The sequence below is a fragment of the Hemitrygon akajei genome, chromosome 14, assembly GCF_048418815.1.
Source record: "Hemitrygon akajei chromosome 14, sHemAka1.3, whole genome shotgun sequence".
NCBI classification, from domain to species: domain Eukaryota; kingdom Metazoa; phylum Chordata; class Chondrichthyes; order Myliobatiformes; family Dasyatidae; genus Hemitrygon; species Hemitrygon akajei.
Genome location: NC_133137.1, coordinates 22,410,534 through 22,431,446, shown reverse-complemented (window position 1 = coordinate 22,431,446; position 20,913 = coordinate 22,410,534). Strand labels below are relative to the sequence as shown.

General features: G+C 51.0%; 1 protein-coding gene across 9 annotated transcripts in view; it reads right to left on the bottom strand.

Annotated features, from left to right (window-relative positions):
• Positions 1–20,913, bottom strand: part of cux2b (cut-like homeobox 2b) — a 381,872-nt gene that overhangs the window by 187,862 nt on the left and 173,097 nt on the right. For 8 of the 9 annotated variants that reach the window (XM_073065643.1, XM_073065644.1, XM_073065649.1 and 5 more), the window contains exon 2: positions 9,696–9,806. In XM_073065643.1, coding sequence (XP_072921744.1) covers positions 9,696–9,806 — 111 coding nt within the window. Of the gene's footprint in view, positions 1–9,695; positions 9,807–14,956; positions 15,245–20,913 lie in introns of those variants that run through there. The other variant, XM_073065652.1, reaches the window with a different exon arrangement.

The window sequence follows — 20,913 nt, the reverse complement described above, 5'->3', positions numbered from 1 at the left end:
TGTCCCACCCGCACCATTCCCAACATCCCTCCCACGGCGCCCCACCCGCACCATTCCCAACATCCCTCCCACGGCGCCCCACCCTCACCATTCCCAACATCCCTCCCACGGCGCCCCACCGTGGATTCCCAACATCCCACCCACACCATTCCCAACATCCCTCCCATGACGCCCCACCCACACCATTCCCAACATCCCTCCCACGGTGCCACACCCACACCATTCCCAACATCCCTCCCACGGCGCCCCACCCTCACCATTCTCAACATCCCTCTCACGGCGTCCCACCTGCACCATTCCCAACATCCCTCCCACGGCGCCCCACCCTCACCATTCTCAACATCCCTCTCACGGCGTCCCACCCTCACCATTCCCAACATCCCTCCCACGGCGTCCCACCCGCACCATTCCCAACATCCCTCCCACGGCACCCCACCCTCACCATTCCCAACATCCCTCCCACGGCACCCCACCCTCACCATTCCCAACATCCCTCCCACGGCGTCCCACCCGCACCATTCCCAACATCCCTCCCACGGCGTCCCACCCGCACCATTCCCAACATCCCTCCCACGATGCCCCACCATGGATTCCCAACATCCCTCCCACGATGCCCCACCTGCACCATTCCCAACATCCCTCCCACGGCGTCCCACCCGCACCATTCCCAACATCCCTCCCACGGCGTCCCACCCGCACCATTCCCAACATCCCTCCCACGATGCCCCACCATGGATTCCTAACATCCCTCCCACGATGCCCCACCTGCACCATTCCCAACATCCCTCCCACGGCGTCCCACCTGCACCATTCCCAACATCCCTCCCACGGCGTCACACCTGCACCATTCCCAACATCCCTCCCACGATGCCCCACCTGCACCATTCCCAACATCCCTCCCACGGCGCCCCACCCTCACCATTCCCAACATCCCTCCCACGGCGCCCCACCCGCACCATTCCCAACATCCCTCCCACGGCGCCCCACCCTCACCATTCCCAACATCCCTCCCACGGCGCCCCACCCTCACCATTCCCAACATCCCTCCCACGGCGCCCCACCCGCACCATTCCCAACATCCCTCCCACGGCGCCCCACCCGCACCATTCCCAACATCCCTCCCACGAAGCCCCACCCGCAATATTCCCAACATCCCTCCCACGGCGCCCCACCCACACCATTCCCAACATCCCTCCCACGGCGCCCCACCCTCACCATTCCGAACATCCCTCCCACGGCGCCCCACCCTCACCATTCCCAACATCCCTCCCACGGCGCCCCACCCACACCATTCCCAACATCCCTCCCACGGCGCCCCACCCTCACCATTCCCAACATCCCTCCCACGGCGCCCCACCCACACCATTCCCAACATCCCTCCCACGGCGCCCCACCCTCACCATTCCCAACATCCCTCCCACGGCGCCCCACCCGCACCATTCCCAACATCCCTCCCACGGCGCCCCACCCGCACCATTCCCAACATCCCTCCCACGGCGTCCCACCCGCACCATTCCCAACATCCCTCCCACGGCGCCACACCCTCACCATACCCAACATCCCTCCCACGGTGTCCCACCCGCACCATTCCCAACATCCCTCCCACGGCGCCCCACCCGCACCATTCCCAACATCCCTCCCACGGCGCCCCACCCTCACCATTCCCAACATCCCTCCCACGGCGCCCCACCGTGGATTCCCAACATCCCACCCACACCATTCCCAACATCCCTCCCATGACGCCCCACCCACACCATTCCCAACATCCCTCCCACGGTGCCACACCCACACCATTCCCAACATCCCTCCCACGGCGCCCCACCCTCACCATTCTCAACATCCCTCTCACGGCGTCCCACCTGCACCATTCCCAACATCCCTCCCACGGCGCCCCACCCTCACCATTCTCAACATCCCTCTCACGGCGTCCCACCCTCACCATTCCCAACATCCCTCCCACGGCGTCCCACCCGCACCATTCCCAACATCCCTCCCACGGCACCCCACCCTCACCATTCCCAACATCCCTCCCACGGCACCCCACCCTCACCATTCCCAACATCCCTCCCACGGCGTCCCACCCGCACCATTCCCAACATCCCTCCCACGGCGTCCCACCCGCACCATTCCCAACATCCCTCCCATGATGCCCCACCATGGATTCCCAACATCCCTCCCACGATGCCCCACCTGCACCATTCCCAACATCCCTCCCACGGCGTCCCACCCGCACCATTCCCAACATCCCTCCCACGGCGTCCCACCCGCACCATTCCCAACATCCCTCCCACGATGCCCCACCATGGATTCCTAACATCCCTCCCACGATGCCCCACCTGCACCATTCCCAACATCCCTCCCACGGCGTCCCACCTGCACCATTCCCAACATCCCTCCCACGGCGTCACACCTGCACCATTCCCAACATCCCTCCCACGATGCCCCACCTGCACCATTCCCAACATCCCTCCCACGGCGCCCCACCCTCACCATTCCCAACATCCCTCCCACGGCGCCCCACCCGCACCATTCCCAACATCCCTCCCACGGCGCCCCACCCTCACCATTCCCAACATCCCTCCCACGGCGCCCCACCCTCACCATTCCCAACATCCCTCCCACGGCGCCCCACCCTCACCATTCCCAACATCCCTCCCACGGCGCCCCACCCGCACCATTCCCAACATCCCTCCCACGAAGCCCCACCCGCAATATTCCCAACATCCCTCCCACGGCGCCCCACCCACACCATTCCCAACATCCCTCCCACGGCGCCCCACCCTCACCATTCCGAACATCCCTCCCACGGCGCCCCACCCTCACCATTCCCAACATCCCTCCCACGGCGCCCCACCCACACCATTCCCAACATCCCTCCCACGGCGCCCCACCCTCACCATTCCCAACATCCCTCCCACGGCGCCCCACCCACACCATTCCCAACATCCCTCCCACGGCGCCCCACCCTCACCATTCCCAACATCCCTCCCACGGCGCCCCACCCACACCATTCCCAACATCCCTCCCACGGCGCCCCACCCACACCATTCCCAACATCCCTCCCACGGCGCCCCACCGTGGATTCCCAACATCCCACCCACACCATTCCCAACATCCCTCCCACGACGCCCCACCCGCACCATTCCCAACATTCCTCCCACGGCGCCACACCCTCACCATTCCCAACATCCCTCCCACGGCGCCCCACCCTCACCATTCTCAACATCCCTCTCACGGCGTCCCACCTGCACCATTCCCAACATCCCTCCCACGGTGTCCCACCCACACCATTCCCAACATCCCTCCCACGGCACCCCACCGTGGATTCCCAACATCCCACCCACACCATTCCCAACATCCCTCCCACGGCGCCCCACCCGCACCATTCCCAACATCCCTCCCACGGCACCCCACCCGCACCATTCCCAACATCCCTCCCACGGCGCCCCACCCTCACCATTCCCAACATCCCTCCCACGACGCCCCACCCTCACCATTCCCAACATCCCTCCCACGACGCCCCACCCGCACCATTCCCAACATCCCTCCCACGGCGCCCCACCCTCACCATTCCCAACATCCCTCCCACGGCGCCCCACCCTCACCATTCCCAACATCCCTCCCACGGCGCCCCACCCTCACCATTCCCAACATCCCTCCCACGGCGCCCCACCCGCACCATTCCCAACATCCCTCCCACGGCGCCCCACCCGCACCATTCCCAACATCCCTCCCACGGCGCCCCACCCTCACCATTCCCAACATCCCTCCCACGGCGCCACACCCTCACCATTCCCAACATCCCTCCCACGGCGCCCCACCCTCACCATTGCCAACATCCCACCCACACCATTCCCAACATCCCTCCCACAGCGCCCCACCTGCACCATTCCCAACATCCCTCCCACAGTGCCCCACCCGCACCATTCCCAACATCCCTCCCACGATGCCCCACCTGCACCATTCCCAACATCCCTCCCACGACGCCCCACCGTGGATTCCCAACATCCCTCCCACGGCGCCCCACCCTCACCATTCCCAACATCCCTCCCACGGCGCCCCACCCTCACCATTCCCAACATCCCTCCCACGGCGCCCCACCCTCACCATTCCCAACATCCCTCCCACGACGCCCCACCGTGGATTCACAACATCCCTCCCACAGCACCCCACCCTCACCATTCCCAACATCCCTCCCACGATGCCCCACCTGCACCATTCCCAACATCCCACCCACAGCGCCCCACCGTGGATTCCCAACATCCCTCCCACGGCGCCCCACCGTGGATTCCCAACATCCCTCCCACAGCACCCCACCCTCACCATTCCCAACATCCCTCCCACGATGCCCCACCTGCACCATTCCCAACATCCCTCCCACAGCGCCCCACCGTGGATTCCCAACATCCCTCCCACGGCGCCCCACCGTGGATTCCCAACATCCCTCCCACAGCACCCCACCCTCACCATTCCCAACATCCCTCCCACGATGCCCCACCTGCACCATTCCCAACATCCCTCCCACAGCGCCCCACCGTGGATTCCCAAAATCCCTCCCACGGCACCCCACCCTCACCATTCCCAACATCCCTCCCACGGCGCCCCACCCGCACCATTCCCAACATCCCTCCCACGATGCCCCACCTGCACCATTCCCAACATCCCTCCCACAGCGCCCCACCTGCACCATTCCCAACATCCCACCCACACCATTCCCAACATCCCACCCGCACCATTCCCAACATCCCTCCCACAGCGCCCCACCTGCACCATTCCCAACATCCCTCCCACGGCGCCCCACCCTCACCATTCCCAACATCCCTCCCACGGCGCCCCACCGTGGATTCCCAACATCCCACCCACACCATTCCCAACATCCCTCCCACGGCACCCCACCCTCACCATTCCCAACATCCCTCCCACGACGCCCCACCCGCACCATTCCCAACATTCCTCCCACGGCGCCACACCCTCACCATTCCCAACATCCCTCCCACAGCGCCCCACCGTGGATTCCCAACATCCCTCCCACAGCACCCCACCCTCACCATTCCCAACATCCCTCCCACGGCGCCCCACCCTCACCATTCCCAACATCCCTCCCACGGCGCCCCGCCCGCACCATTCCCAACATCCCTCCCACAGCACCCCACCCTCACCATTCCCAACATCCCTCCCACAGCACCCCACCCTCACCATTCCCAACATCCCTCCCACGGTGTCCCACCTGCACCATTCCCAACATCCCTCCCACGGTGTCCCACCTGCACCATTCCCAACATCCCTCCCACGGTGTCCCACCCGCACCATTCCCAACATCCCTCCCACGGTGTCCCACCTGCACCATTCCCAACATCCCTCCCACGGCGCCCCACCCGCACCATTCCCAACATCCCTCCCACGATGCCCCACCTGCACCATTCCCAACATCCCTCCCACAGCGCCCCACCTGCACCATTCCCAACATCCCACCCACACCATTCCCAACATCCCACCCGCACCATTCCCAACATCCCTCCCACAGCGCCCCACCTGCACCATTCCCAACATCCCTCCCACGGCGCCCCACCTGCACCATTCCCAACATCCCTCCCACGGCGCCCCACCCTCACCATTCCCAACATCCCTCCCACGGCGCCCCACCGTGGATTCCCAACATCCCACCCACACCATTCCCAACATCCCTCCCACGGCACCCCACCCTCACCATTCCCAACATCCCTCCCACAGCGCCACACCCTCACCATTCCCAACATCCCTCCCACAGCGCCCCACCGTGGATTCCCAACATCCCTCCCACAGCACCCCACCCTCACCATTCCCAACATCCCTCCCACGGCGCCCCACCCTCACCATTCCCAACATCCCTCCCACGGCGCCCCACCCGCACCATTCCCAACATCCCTCCCACAGCACCCCACCCTCACCATTCCCAACATCCCTCCCACAGCACCCCACCCTCACCATTCCCAACATCCCTCCCACGGTGTCCCACCTGCACCATTCCCAACATCCCTCCCACGGTGTCCCACCTGCACCATTCCCAACATCCCTCCCACGGTGTCCCACCCGCACCATTCCCAACATCCCTCCCACGGTGTCCCACCTGCACCATTCCCAACATCCCTCCCACGGTGTCCCACCTGCACCATTCCCAACACCCCTCCCACGGCGCCCCACCCGCACCATTCCCAACATCCCTCCCACAGCACCCCACCCTCACTATTCCCAACATCCCTCCCACGGTGTCCCACCTGCACCATTCCCAACATCCCTCCCACGGTGTCCCACCTGCACCATTCCCAACATCCCTCCCACGGTGTCCCACCTGCACCATTCCCAACATCCCTCCCACGGTGTCCCACCCGCACCATTCCCAACATCCCTCCCACGGTGTCCCACCTGCACCATTCCCAACATCCCTCCCACGGTGTCCCACCTGCACCATTCCCAACATCCCTCCCACAGCACCCCACCCTCACCATTCCCAACATCCCTCCCACAGCACCCCACCCTCACCATTCCCAACATCCCTCCCACGGTGTCCCACCTGCACCATTCCCAACATCCCTCCCACGGTGTCCCACCTGCACCATTCCCAACATCCCTCCCACGGTGTCCCACCCGCACCATTCCCAACATCCCTCCCACGATGCCCCACCTGCACCATTCCCAACATCCCTCCCACAGCGCCCCACCGTGGATTCCCAAAATCCCTCCCACGGCACCCCACCCTCACCATTCCCAACATCCCTCCCACGGCGCCCCACCCGCACCATTCCCAACATCCCTCCCACGATGCCCCACCTGCACCATTCCCAACATCCCTCCCACAGCGCCCCACCTGCACCATTCCCAACATCCCACCCACACCATTCCCAACATCCCACCCGCACCATTCCCAACATCCCTCCCACAGCGCCCCACCTGCACCATTCCCAACATCCCTCCCACGGCGCCCCACCTGCACCATTCCCAACATCCCTCCCACGGCGCCCCACCCTCACCATTCCCAACATCCCTCCCACGGCGCCCCACCGTGGATTCCCAACATCCCACCCACACCATTCCCAACATCCCTCCCACGGCACCCCACCCTCACCATTCCCAACATCCCTCCCACGACGCCCCACCCGCACCATTCCCAACATCCCTCCCACGGCGCCACACCCTCACCATTCCCAACATCCCTCCCACAGCGCCCCACCGTGGATTCCCAACATCCCTCCCACAGCACCCCACCCTCACCATTCCCAACATCCCTCCCACGGCGCCCCACCCTCACCATTCCCAACATCCCTCCCACGGCGCCCCACCCGCACCATTCCCAACATCCCTCCCACAGCACCCCACCCTCACCATTCCCAACATCCCTCCCACAGCACCCCACCCTCACCATTCCCAACATCCCTCCCACGGTGTCCCACCTGCACCATTCCCAACATCCCTCCCACGGTGTCCCACCCGCACCATTCCCAACATCCCTCCCACGGTGTCCCACCTGCACCATTCCCAACATCCCTCCCACGGTGTCCCACCTGCACCATTCCCAACATCCCTCCCACGGCGCCCCACCCGCACCATTCCCAACATCCCTCCCACAGCACCCCACCCTCACCATTCCCAACATCCCTCCCACGGTGTCCCACCTGCACCATTCCCAACATCCCTCCCACGGTGTCCCACCTGCACCATTCCCAACATCCCTCCCACGGTGTCCCACCTGCACCATTCCCAACATCCCTCCCACGGTGTCCCACCCGCACCATTCCCAACATCCCTCCCACGGTGTCCCACCCGCACCATTCCCAACATCCCTCCCACGGTGTCCCACCTGCACCATTCCCAACATCCCTCCCACGGCGCCCCACCCGCACCATTCCCAACATCCCTCCCACGGTGTCCCACCTGCACCATTCCCAACATCCCTCCCACGGTGTCCCACCCGCACCATTCCCAACATCCCTCCCACGGCGTCCCACCCTCACCATTCCCAACATCCCTCCCACGGTGTCCCACCCGCACCATTCCCAACATTCTTTGCTCCTGCTAGATTAACAAACCTTCTCTCCACTCCACGTTGACGAATACGGTGTTGTGCAAAAGCCTTAGGCACCCTAGTTATACACATGTGCCTACAACAGTACTGTGTATGTCGTGACGTTTGTTGTTCTGTGGCAGTTTAAGAGGAATAGTGAGGTAGTATTCATGGTTCAGAAATCTGATAGCACAGGGGAAGAAGCTGTTCTAAAATGTTGAGTGTGAGCACAGGAATTGGTTTTATAGTTACCTGATTGATGTGGAAGTTAAGGGTCCCTCACTGTTCCTTGCTAGAAAGTGTCTAACTCCAGGGTGATGTGCCGTCAGTTAGACAGACTCATTCAACTTTGACAGGACAATCCTTTGGATGATCTGATTTCCTCCCACCATCCATGGTTAGCAGGCTAATTGGTCATTGTGAATTGTCCTGTGACTAGGCTAGGGTTAACGAGGATGGTGTGGCTCATTGGGCTGGAAGGGCCTGTTCCGAGTTGTGTCCCTAAATAAAAAATAAAATCAATAAACATTCCTCTACCTTGGGACTGTAACCCGATGAAAACCAGCCCCAAAAAAGGGGAGAGGCGGAAAAGGAAACATTAGCAGAAGAAACCAGTGATTTAAAGACAGATGAACTGGTTTGAGAAGTGAAGCTTTGAACTAGTGATCATCATCTGAGCTGGGAAAAAAAATCAGTGATCGTGAGGATTGATGAGATCGGGGTCATTAATATAACAAATCTGAGCCAAGTGACACAGAATGGAAATCCCAACACTTCCACTCTACAATTCCAGGTCTGAATATCATCATTCATTTAAACCACCAAGTGTTAACCCCAATTTGACAAAACTATAGAAAAATACAATTGCCATTGGCTCCTGAGCCAAACACAAGACAAGCACAATTATCAACACACACAAAATGCTGGTGGAACACAGCAGGCAAGGCAGCATCTATAAGAAGAAGCACTGTCGACGTTTCGGGCCGAGACCCTTCATCAGGACGAAGGATCTCGGCCTGAAACATCGACAGTGCTTCTCCTTATAGATGCTGCCTGGCCTGCTGTGTTCCACCAGCATTTTGTGTGTGTTGTTTGAATTTCCAGCATCTGCAGATTTCCTCGTGTTTACACAATTATCAAGCCTGTTCTTATCTATTTCTTAGTAAATATCCTCCATCTTCCCCAGGGGTACACCATACTCCTTTTTGGCACCAGACCAAAGCAGTCAGTAATTATATGGAAGCCTTGTACCTTATGGCTATTGGTCTATGCTGTGGAGAGGGTAGAGGATGGCACTTCTGTGGAATGAAGGGCAGGAGGAGGGAGAGTGGTAGTGAGGCGACAGAGTACCAATTAGAAATGGATATCCTGGTAAATTTTCCTTCAGTAACCCACAGACAAGTATCATACCAAGAAGATGAACACTAATTTGGTCTGCAAATGATATTCCTTCCTGCTAAGCTCAGGTCTCATTGAATAAAAATTAAAACCAGTGGAAAATATTCTCCTTTTTGGAAAATCAAGCCTAACTTATCAGATGCATATTCCGGTTAACTTGGGCACGTTTCAAACCAATAATTTACAACTAACACGCCATTTTTCTGCGACTTGCTGAAACATTAAGGATTGGTTAACTACTTGCATTAGAGTGATGTACCTCTGGCACATTTCTTTTGAATTCTCGGCTCAGTTCTATTAGACGCTTGTGAGATTGTTCGCTCTCTTCCTGTCGAGCTGCTAGTTCTGAGGCAACTGCGTTCAGCTCCTTCTGTGAATGAGATAAGAAACATGGCAAGTTATTACTGGGGAGGTTAAAAGTCTGCTTAAAAAGTTTAACACAGGACAGGTTCCAACTGGTACTGATGATGAGCTGCCAAAAAGGATGAGGAGTAAGAATCAATGAAAGTCTTTTAGATGATCAGATAATCAGATGTTCAAGATAAATCAGTCTTCACCTGCAGAGCGTTATCACTAACCAATAGCTAAGGTGCTTCAGGGACTGAAGTTAGTTGAAAATCACACCAGTATAAATTAGTAGATTTTTTTTTAAAAAAAGGCATTGCAGTTGAGAAACAAGCACCATTTTTGCTGCCTGCTTGGTAGGTCAAAGTGATTAGATGTATGACCAATGGAAAAAATCCAATCATTGACTCTGGTGCAAGGTCATCGAACCTCAGCTGGGCTGTGTAAAAGATGGCAGCAAGTATTCTGGGGAAGGAGAATAAAATGTCAGGGCATCTGCTCCAGAATGAAATTCTGAACCCTCAGTTGGAAGGACAAGGTTTGGTTCGGCCTAATAATAGTCATTAAGACTTCAGGTGTGTGGTTTGGCCACTTGGGTGTCCTGCCATAAATAATGTCCATCCCTCAGCAAGAAATCAATAATGCAGGGTGAAGATGGAAGAACATGTTTAGGTGGAGGGTGGGCGCACACAAGGGGAGAAAATGAAGTAAAATAAAATATTCAGGAACATAAATAAAGAATTTATATTCATAAGAAAATTCATGAATTCTAACTTCACACAATTTGAAAAAATGTCATTCAACTTGATGTGGTGTTTCTTTGTCTATACCACATTGTGAAGTTTACAGCCATTATAAAATATTCATAAAACAAATGAAAGTGTTCAGCTATCATTTGCATCAACTGCTAAACACAGCAGGATCAGGAATTATGACAGATTATATAGTTCAAACCACAGAAACAAAGTGAATTTCAAACTTAAACGAATCAATCACAAGAAATAGCATTTTGCCACTGAGAAATTTAACGGATGCATGAAAAAGTTGTTCTATCTGCAAATTACTTTTAAAATGTGAATATAAAATATTGTTCCTCTATGGCTTTTGGAACATTATAATATCATTCTTGAATCACCTTATCCCAATGGAGCTAATTTTGTTTGATGTCTCAATTGTCAAATGGCTTTCTACATGATTAGGCATCCTTTCCATACTTTATTTAGCAAGTGATCTAATAGTCTTATCAATGGTGTTATTTTTATTTCATTTTTATTTATTTATTGAGATACAGTGTGGAATAGGTCCTTCTGGGCCTTCGAGCCACATCACCTAGTAACCCCCAATTTAACCCTAGCGCAACCACAGGACAATTTATAAAGACCTATTAAGCTACGAACCAGTACGTCTTTGGACCGTGAGAGGAAACTTACGCAGTCACGGGGAGAAAGTACAAACTTCTTACCCTCAGTGGCGGGAATTGAACCTGGGTCGCTGGCACTGTAAAGTACAGTGCTAACCACTACACTACTGTGCTGCCCATAGGGATAATCAACTTGTATGTAGGCAATGCTCCACAGTTTCTGCTAATTCCAATTGGAAACGTTCCAAGAAATATGTAAATAGTCAATATAACTGATCAAAATAACAGGTCTGCGAAATTATTCTCCCAGTTACCAATCAGGAGTGTTTGCATTAAACAACTCAGATAGAGATTAGTTTTCTACAATCAGTATCATTCAGTTTAACAGGCAGTAAGAATCTGTACAGAAATATTAGTTTAGCCTTCATAAACAAAACGTTGGATGGGAGAATTTCATAAAAAGGCAACATTTAAATTGCTGCTACTTTTGAAGCCTTTTCCTGCAAACATCAATACTCCAGGAACACAGCTTGACAGGAAAGTTTAAGCCTGTTCATTATATGCCATGGCAACATTGCACACCATGCATCTATTAAGCTATGTATGAAGTTACAAGGTGTGAAATGAATTCAGCTATAGATAATTACTGGCAGGAAATAAGATGACTTTAAAGAATTAATGAGTAAACTGTATAAAGATGTAGGCTTGGAAGATTAAAAATTAAAATCAGCATTAGAAGAGAGCTCCATCAAAAGGAGATCCTTCAGGGACCTGGCCAATGGCTCGATGGGTTTAACCAGTGCAAGGCTGGCCGGGAAGCTTGGTTTCTAATTGCTGCACATTGAAGGCAAAGGATAAGACAAATCCTTTGACCAATCTTCGCTTCCTAGGCATGGAAATCACCAAAGAGCCTCATTCATTATGCAGCCAAAGCCTGCTGGGAAGGCACTCAGAAGCCATTTTATTAGGTAGTGGAGTGGAACCCGGTGTGGTCTTCTGCTGCTGTAGCTTATCCACTTCAAGGTTCAACGTGTTGTGCGTTCAGAGATGCTCTTCCGCACACTACTGTTGTACCTTGGAGTTATCCGAGTTACTATTGTCTTCCTGTCAGCCTGAACCAGTCTGGCTATTCTCCCCTTATTAACAAGGCATTTTCACCCACAGAACTGTCACTCCACTGGATGTTGTTTGCTTTTCACACCATTCTCTGTAAACTCCAGAGACTAAGAACTCTCCAGAATCCCAGGAGACCAGCAGATTCTGAGTTACTCAAATCACCCCATCTGGCACCAACAATCATTCCACAGTCAAAGTCACTCAGATCACATTTCCTCCTCATTCTGATGTTTAGTCTGAACAACAGTGGAAGCTCTTAACCATCTCTGCATGCTTTTATGCATTGAGTGCTGCCACTTGATTGGCTGATTAGAGATTAGCATTATCGAGCAGGTATACAAGTGTACCTAATAAAGTGGCCAATGAGTGAACATGAACATTGAGAGCAGGCTCAGCTTCTACATCCCTATCAAGGAACAATCCACCAACAAGTACAAGGAAGCCTCACTCTTCTCAAAATGGTGGAATGGGTGAAGCAGAGGGGTAATGCGCTCCCATAAATTACAACTCCAAGATAGTAATGTCTTCGGAAAAGGGGGAGGGGCAGAACGAGAGCCCTTCTAATGAAGGACAATGGTTTCTCTCCTCTGACAAGTTCCTCGACTCACAAGGTAGCAGCAAGAATCTAAATAATGCCATTTATCCCCACCAAAGAAACAAATGGTAACCCATTCACAGTCACGCTTTTCTCCATTCGACACCGCGACTAATTGCAATCAACAGCAGATATCTGACACAGCGACAGCATCAGCAAAATTGTTGCTGAGAGCACAGAATCTTTGTCTAAAAATAATCAGGCATTCTGCGCACTGCTGTTTGTTATAATGGTAATCGATGCTGGGGGCTTTAGATTCCATCAATTTATAGATCTCTACTATTCTGCCTCGCGATTGTGTTCTGCGCTCGCTGCCAAGGCAGTGCAGGGCACTGGATGATGAAGATAAGCTGAGATCCCAATCAGGCACCCTTTATCAGCTCTCCTTTCTGCAATGCAAAGATGGCTTGAACACACAAAGATTAGTTTACTTGCTACGATGTCAAATTTAAGAGTATTGATCAATAAATCAAATCGCACAAAATCAATCAGCCAATCAGACAAGCCTAGCAAATCCATTATTGCTGTTTCCCAGAGGCGGCAGCCAGAGCACAAATTCCATCTAAACTGCATTTCCTGGCGGACTGCCAACCACTCGTCCGTCTAATAGACTCGGCAGTAGACGAACACAAACCCAGCAGAACAGCAATAAATTTCTCATCAAATAGCAGATACAGACATGAGATGAACATCTGCTCTGCTCCGACAAAGCCTTTGTGCTCAAACTGAAATAAATAGTATCTGCAGGCTGTCCCTGACAGGCCACCCCAATAGGCAACCTTATCCCATCCGCGGCAGCAAACAGGAATATTCCGACCGTTATTTCAATTGGATCATTTAAACGGAGCGAAACTCTCTTCCTTCCAAAGCGGAATCAAATTCGAACAGTTGCTGGATCCAGGCAGTCAATAAACAGTCCATCCAGGGGCTGACACTAGTCAGGAAACTGACACAGACCTTTTTGTAGTTCTCATCAAGCAGTGATGACCTTAAAAAAAACAAATACCGTAATGTGCTTACCAATAAGACCCGACTGCACTAGAAAAGACTTTGAACAAATTGCTTCCCACTAGGAAAGGACCTGATTGATTAAAAGCCCTGTTGAACTCAAAAGTTGTTCTGCACTAAATCCAGCCCAGGTTCAGCTGTGCCATTGCACACATTCATACCAGTGGGGAGGGGGGCAGGGGAGAAATCAATCACCCTCCTGAATTCTAACCCTCGAGTCGCACTTCTCTGGGGTGTGGAGGCCCAGCTTCTCACACCAGAGCCGCTCAGCTCTACATAATGAAGAGTGTTGGTGTGGATACGATGTGAGCCAAGCTTGAGTTGGGTGCCTTGCTCATTTCTAAAGGTAGTGTAGAGCAGGGGTTCCCAACCATTTTTATGCCATAGAACCCTGCCCCCAGGATGGGCACCCCCGGTGTAGAGAAAGCAACTGTTGGATCTAGATTTGGTTTGAGGAATTTTGATATGTCACCAAAAGCACCTGCAGATTTCTGCAGATGTACCGGGGGGAGCATTCTGACTGGCTACATCACTGTGTGATATGGGGGTGGGGGGAGGGGGGCTACTGCACAGGATCAAAGTAAGCTACAGAGCACTGTAAAATTAGCCAGCTCCATCATGGGCACCAGCCTCCATAGTAACTAGGTCATCTTCAAAGAGTGGTGCCTTAAAAAGGCAGTGTCCATCATTAAGGACCCCCCATCACCCAGTATATGCCCTCTGTTCATTGCTACCTCCAGCATTTTGTGTGTCATGCCCTCTTCTCATTGCTACCGTCAAGGAGAGGGTACAGAAGCCTGAAGCCATACACTCAATGATTCAGGAACAGCTTCTTCCCTTCTGACATCCGATTTCTGAATGGACATTGAACCCATGAACACTACCTCACTAATTTTTTTTGAACTGCATATTTTAAATATTTTATATATTCATACTGTAATTCACAGTTTTTTTCCCTCTATCATTTTGTATTGCATTGTACTGCTGCCACAAAGTCAAATTTCACACCACTTGCCGGCGATATTAAACCTGATTCTGATTCGGATTCAGTCAGAATCTAGTCCAGGTTATTAGACAGGGGTTATGTCATACTCACCTGAAGTGCAGAGCGTCTAAATGCATTTCAGAGGTAAAAATATTTTCAGGTTTGGACAAAAGTGGAAGCAAACCCGTGCACCACAAGGTCCTAGAAACAGCAATTTAGAAGGAGTCAGAATGCCCTGGCCCTGGCAGTGCTGGCTGACGGTAAGGGACACAGAGCTTCTGTAGCTTGCTTTGAAGCAACAGGGTCTTTTGGCAGCTGACGCTTCAGAAGAAACCAACACCGTAGCGCCCACACTGTCCTCTGGGATGTGGCTGGAATCCCGAGCCACGAAAGGCACGCTCTGAGATAACCATTCTGTTAGGGTGCACAGTTTGGAGTCCGGCTGACAAAGATACTAAATCAAAATCAGCCAATGCTTCAAGTATCAAAGGAGCAAAGTTAAAAGTCCAAAGCCAATAATAACAGTTAGATCCCGACAACTGGAACTGGAGAGGAGACAAGCATCAGATTTCTGAATGGACATTGAACCCATGAACGTTACCTCACTATTTTCCATTCCTTTTGCACTAAATATTTAACTTTTTAAAAATATATATACACTTCTTCCTATAAGTTACAGTTTTATCATGTATCACATTGTACTGCTGCCACATAACAACAAAGTTCAGAACATACGCCGGTGATATTAAACCTGACTCTGGTTCTGGTAAACGTGATGATGAAAAGCTGGGCTTTGAAGACAATCGGCAAGCATATGGCTGAAAGATGGGCCCGGGTGCTGAAAGTTTTATTGCTCATGAAGCAAAACCAACAGGAGTCATGAATAGACAAGGTACAAAAAAAAACACTCAATGCAAATGGCTAGCAGAAGTACAGATGGGGTAAGGTGACGTAGTAAAGGAACAGGAAGACACAGGTGCAGATTCGACACTCGAGGTACCGGAGAGCAAGACCATAAGGTACAGAAGCAGAATTAGGCCACTCAGCCCATCGAGTCTGCTCCACCATTTCATCATGGCTGATCCATTTTCCCCTCAACCCCAATCTCCTGCCTTCTCCCCTCCCCTTCGTGCCCTGACCAATCAAGAATCTATCGACTTCTGCCTTAAATATTACCAGCGGCTTGGCCTCCACAGCCGCCTGTGGCAACAAATTCCGCAGATTCACCACCCCCCGGCTAAAGAAATCCCTCCTCAGCTCCGTTCCATAAGGAGGCCCCTCTATTCTGAGACTGTGTCCTCTGGTCTTAGACTCCCCTCCAACCCCCAACTCACAGCAGGAAACACCCTCTTCACATCCACTCTATCGAGCAAATACAAGTTGGAACGGCCAAATAGTGCAGTGTGACAAAGAACATGGAGGGTAATGGAAGGCTAGTAAGATAATCAATGGGATAATCAAATGATGCACTGGCAAAAGGATTGATAAGACAGCGTAGAGTTGTGTACCACCATTGAATAAATAGTGTGGGTGATTGGTTAGTGGTGTGTTTGAGCCAAGTTATGACTTAAGCAGACTGCTACACTTTGTTTTGAAAATGTTGGACTCACAAGAATTTAAGTCAATCTGCGTTTATTATCACTAATTTTCCCCCAAGAGATATTTCTAGTTAAGATGGGACCTTTAACTTCCATCGAACATGGGAGCAAACAGCTTACATTCAGCACTAAATGAACAATAAGCACGTAAAACAACACTACAACTCACAATTATGTGAGTTATGTGATTTAAGTTCAAAGTTCTCTCCCTCGTGCTTACAGAGAGTTAAATAATGTTTTCAATTCCCAGTCCAGGTGCCAATGATCGCAATGTCCTGGGTTTTTCATATAAGAAAATGAGAGGGGAAAAATCCTCCAAAAGTAAAAGTGTTCACAGATATAATTCAACGAGAAACTTACTTGGACACGGTGACCTCGTAAACACTCACCTACACATTAGGAACTTGTACAAAGGCAAAAAAAACTCCAGTCATTTGAACTGCGCAATTTGATGGGCTGATTGCAGAGTGGAGAAGCCATAAATCTGACGACATCATAATATGCCAGAGTATGGCAGGACGAATAGCAACCGTGAACATGTTTATCCAAATAGCACTGATGCACTGATCCTGGAGCAGATTTTAACGAGCTTTAGCACGGGGGAGAGTGAGAACCTTCACAAGTTTTACTTCCACTCACCGGAAGACTTTCACCTCACTATCCATTAGAATCAGAATCATGTTTAATATCACTGGCGCACGTTGCAAAATTTGCCTTAGCAGCAGCAGTACAACACAATGCATCGTAATAAAGAAAAACATGAATTACAATAAATACATCTAGTTAAATAAGTAGTGCAGAAATAAAAATTTCAAGAAGTAGTGAGGTAATGTTCATGGGTTCAATGTCCATTCGGAAATCTGATGGCAGAGGGGAAGAAGCTGTTCCTGAATCACTGAGTGTGTGCCTTCAGGCTCCTGTACCTCCTTCCTGCCGGTAGCAATGAGAAGAGGGCATGTCCTGGATGATGAGGGTCCTTAATGATGGACGCTGACTTTCTGAGGCACCGCTTCTTGAGGATGTCCTGGATACTACGGAGACTAGTGCCCCCGGCAATAGAGAGAATCGTTTCATTTGTCACACGGACGTCAAAACACAAGGTGAAATGCACCATTTGAGTTAACAACCAACGCAGTCCAAACATGTGGCTGGGGGCTGCCTGCAAGTGTCGGCATGTTTCTGGCACCAGCGAGGCGTGCCCACAACTTACTAACCCGTACGACGTGGAGGAAACCCGAGCCCCCAGAGGAAACCCACATGGTCACAGGGACTTGATCATTCTTACAGAGCTGAAAGTCCCAGATAACTGATAACTAGGACAACACCTAATTCTTGAAAATAAAATAACTGCAGATACAAAGCAGAAAATGCTAGAAACAGAACAGCGAGCTAGGCAGCATCTGTGATGATAGATGCCAAAGAGCATTCAGCAGAATTAGCCTGACCTGCTGAATGTTTCCAGCATTTTTATTTTGTATTTATCCCATCGCTATTTTCTTACTTGTCGATGGATGCCGCGGCAACGGTTAGCACGACGCTTTTACAGCTCAGGGCATTGGACTTTGCAGTTCTATCCCAGCATCCTTTGTAAGGAGTCTTGTACGTCCTCCCTGTGGAATGCATGGTCTTTCTCTGGGTCCCCCAGTTTCCCCTCACTCCCCAAAGACATATTGGGTTATTGTAAATTGCCCTTGATTAGATTAGGGTTAAATCGGGTTTGTCGTCCCAGAATTGTCCGGAAAGTCCCAGGGACAGATGGCTTCGGAGGTCAGAGTTACTGGAAGAAGAATCACGAGCTTCCAGTGAGGAATGGAAGAAGAATATCTACACCCTGATGACTCCAACAACGAACTGCATTTAGACCGAGACTAAACGCAGCAACGCATCACAAGGCATTGAAACATCAAATAAAATCTGACAATGAAGTGAGACAGAAGTGAGGCCACAAGGGGATTTGAAAATGATGACAGTTACATCGAGGAATTTATTTACTTGAGCTGCAGAAGGTCACCAAGCACTAGAGTGAGGAGGACATCATGCAGGTTAGGACACAGCAGTAAACATGTGGATTACCTCAAGTTTATCGAGAGCAGAAGGGAGGTCAAGCAGTGGAGCTTCTGGATGGATACGAGATAACAAAAGGCACGGTTGGACAGCATAGAAACAGGGTCTTCAGCTGACCATACCCACAACGATCTTTTTGCCCATCTACATTCACCCAATTTGCCTGCAATTAGTCCATTTCCTTCCAAATACTTGTTTACATGTTTCCATTTAAACACAGTGATTGCACCTGATTCTACTGCCTCAGAGTTTCTGATATCAACCAGTCTTTGTACAAAAAAAAACCTCGCCTCTCAAAACCCCTCTAAATCTCCTTCCTCTCACCTTAAAACTTCTGCTCTCTTGTTTCTCTGACATCAGCCTCTGAGACAGAGATGCTGTGGGACTTGTAATGTTAAGTTTGTCGGGAAGTGAGGAATCACAGCCATTTATACCGTTGGGTTTCTATCTTAAAGGAAGCATGGCTTGGAGACTCTATCACAGCTGTTGTGCATCCGGCTGTCTGTCTAGCTTTACTTGGAGTTGTTTCTGTCACATTCATGGTGGCCCTCCATTGGGCATACCTGAACTTCTTATGAGGTTCTAGACCACTATAGCCCCCATCAGACTTCAAATCCCATGGTTCATCCAGGGCTTAGGCTTGAGAAGACCGATATATTCTGGAAATCAACTCCAGTTCCTTTAACTTAAGTCTCAGGATAAGGCAGTGATATAGCACTGAGCTGAGAAAATTCTTTACATAGAGGATTGTAAACCGTTGGAAGTCTTTGTCTTAGAGGCCACGGATCTTCAGACATTTAGTGTTAAAACACGCTTTCCATCCACTAAGCGAATCAGGAGTTGAGAGAAATGGGGTGGATGCAGGGATTCAGGCAGAAAAGTGCTTGCGTAACAAATAAGGGAATGGGCTCAAAGACCCAGCCACATGACCTCCTCCTGCTTCTTTGATTCTTCAACTTGGTTCTTCAACCAAGGTTTACTGATTTGTAACTCCAGTGACTTCTGACAGATCTCGAGCAGAATCAGCTCTCCAGGCTTTTTATTTTTCTCGTTGAGAACTGAAAGTTTTCACCTTGTTAGTTTGAGTAATTACAACCTTACCATGCCCTTTGCTAAACAAAGAACAGCTAAATATCTGGGATAATTTAGCTATAAATGCCAAGAAGCTAAATTATCTTTGTCAGTAGTTTTAATTTTCAAAGTTCTTAATTGCCCCACTTTATGTAGCTATAATATAATAAAACTCTGCCCTGTGAATATTTAATAAGGTCATACTTCTCCCAAAGAAATTCTGGGGACTGTTAAATGAAATATTTATCTGCATTTATACCCTTCCAATTTTCACTCCTTAAGTTGCAAGTCCCTCATCAAGTAACAACAAATTACCGGTAAAGCATATTGTAATTAAGACTAAGCTTTGAGAAAAGGACCAGAAAACTATTTTACTCCCGTTTAAAAAAGAGCAGGTACAACAAATGATAGCAAACACATGTAAATCATTTACTCCAGAACACAGGGAGATTTGAGAATACAAATCAAACAGCAAGTTATCCTCATTGAAAGTGAAGTGTACAAATAAGACAGGGAAAATTCAATTCCATCTGGATTCTATCAGAGTATATAAATTAAAAGACAGCTTCATGTAATGCTTCGAAAAATTGTCAACTATTAAACATATATGGGAAAAATAATCAACAGGATTCACACTGGCTGTTGGATCCATGCATCTGCTCTCTATCTGCTTTGTATTCTGTGCTGAGCATTTATTACGGTAACTAGTCACATGAGTGAAGGGAGGTGTGGTAAAAGCAAAGGGAATAAGTTATGTTGTCATTGCAGTTTGTACCTTGGGACTGGCAGATGTCATAACTTGCTAACCGTGCAACAATGCCTCACTTACACTTGGGTATGCTTAAGTTTACTGTTGTATATTTGCTAATTGCTAATAAATGCTGCAGCAACAACCTGGCACTCAACGTCAGGAAGATGAAAGAGCTGATTGTGAACTACAGGAAGGGTAAGACGAAGGAACACCTACCAATACTCATAGAGGGATCAGAAGTGGAGAGAGAGTGAGCAGTTTCAAGTTCCTGGGTGTCAAGATCTCTGAGGATCTAACCTTGTCCCAACATATCGATGCAGTTATAAAGAAGGCAAGACAGCGGCTATACTTCATTAGGAGTTTGAAGAGATTCGGCATGTCAACAAATACATTCAAAAACTTCTATAGTTATTCGATAGAGAACATTCTGACAGGCTGCATCACTGTCTGATATGGAGGGGCTACTGCACGGGACCGAAAGAAGCTGCAGAAAGTTGTAAATCTAGTCAGCTCCATCTTGGGTACTAGCCTACAAAGTACCCAGGACATTTTCAGGGAGCAATGTCTCAGAAAGGCAGCATCCA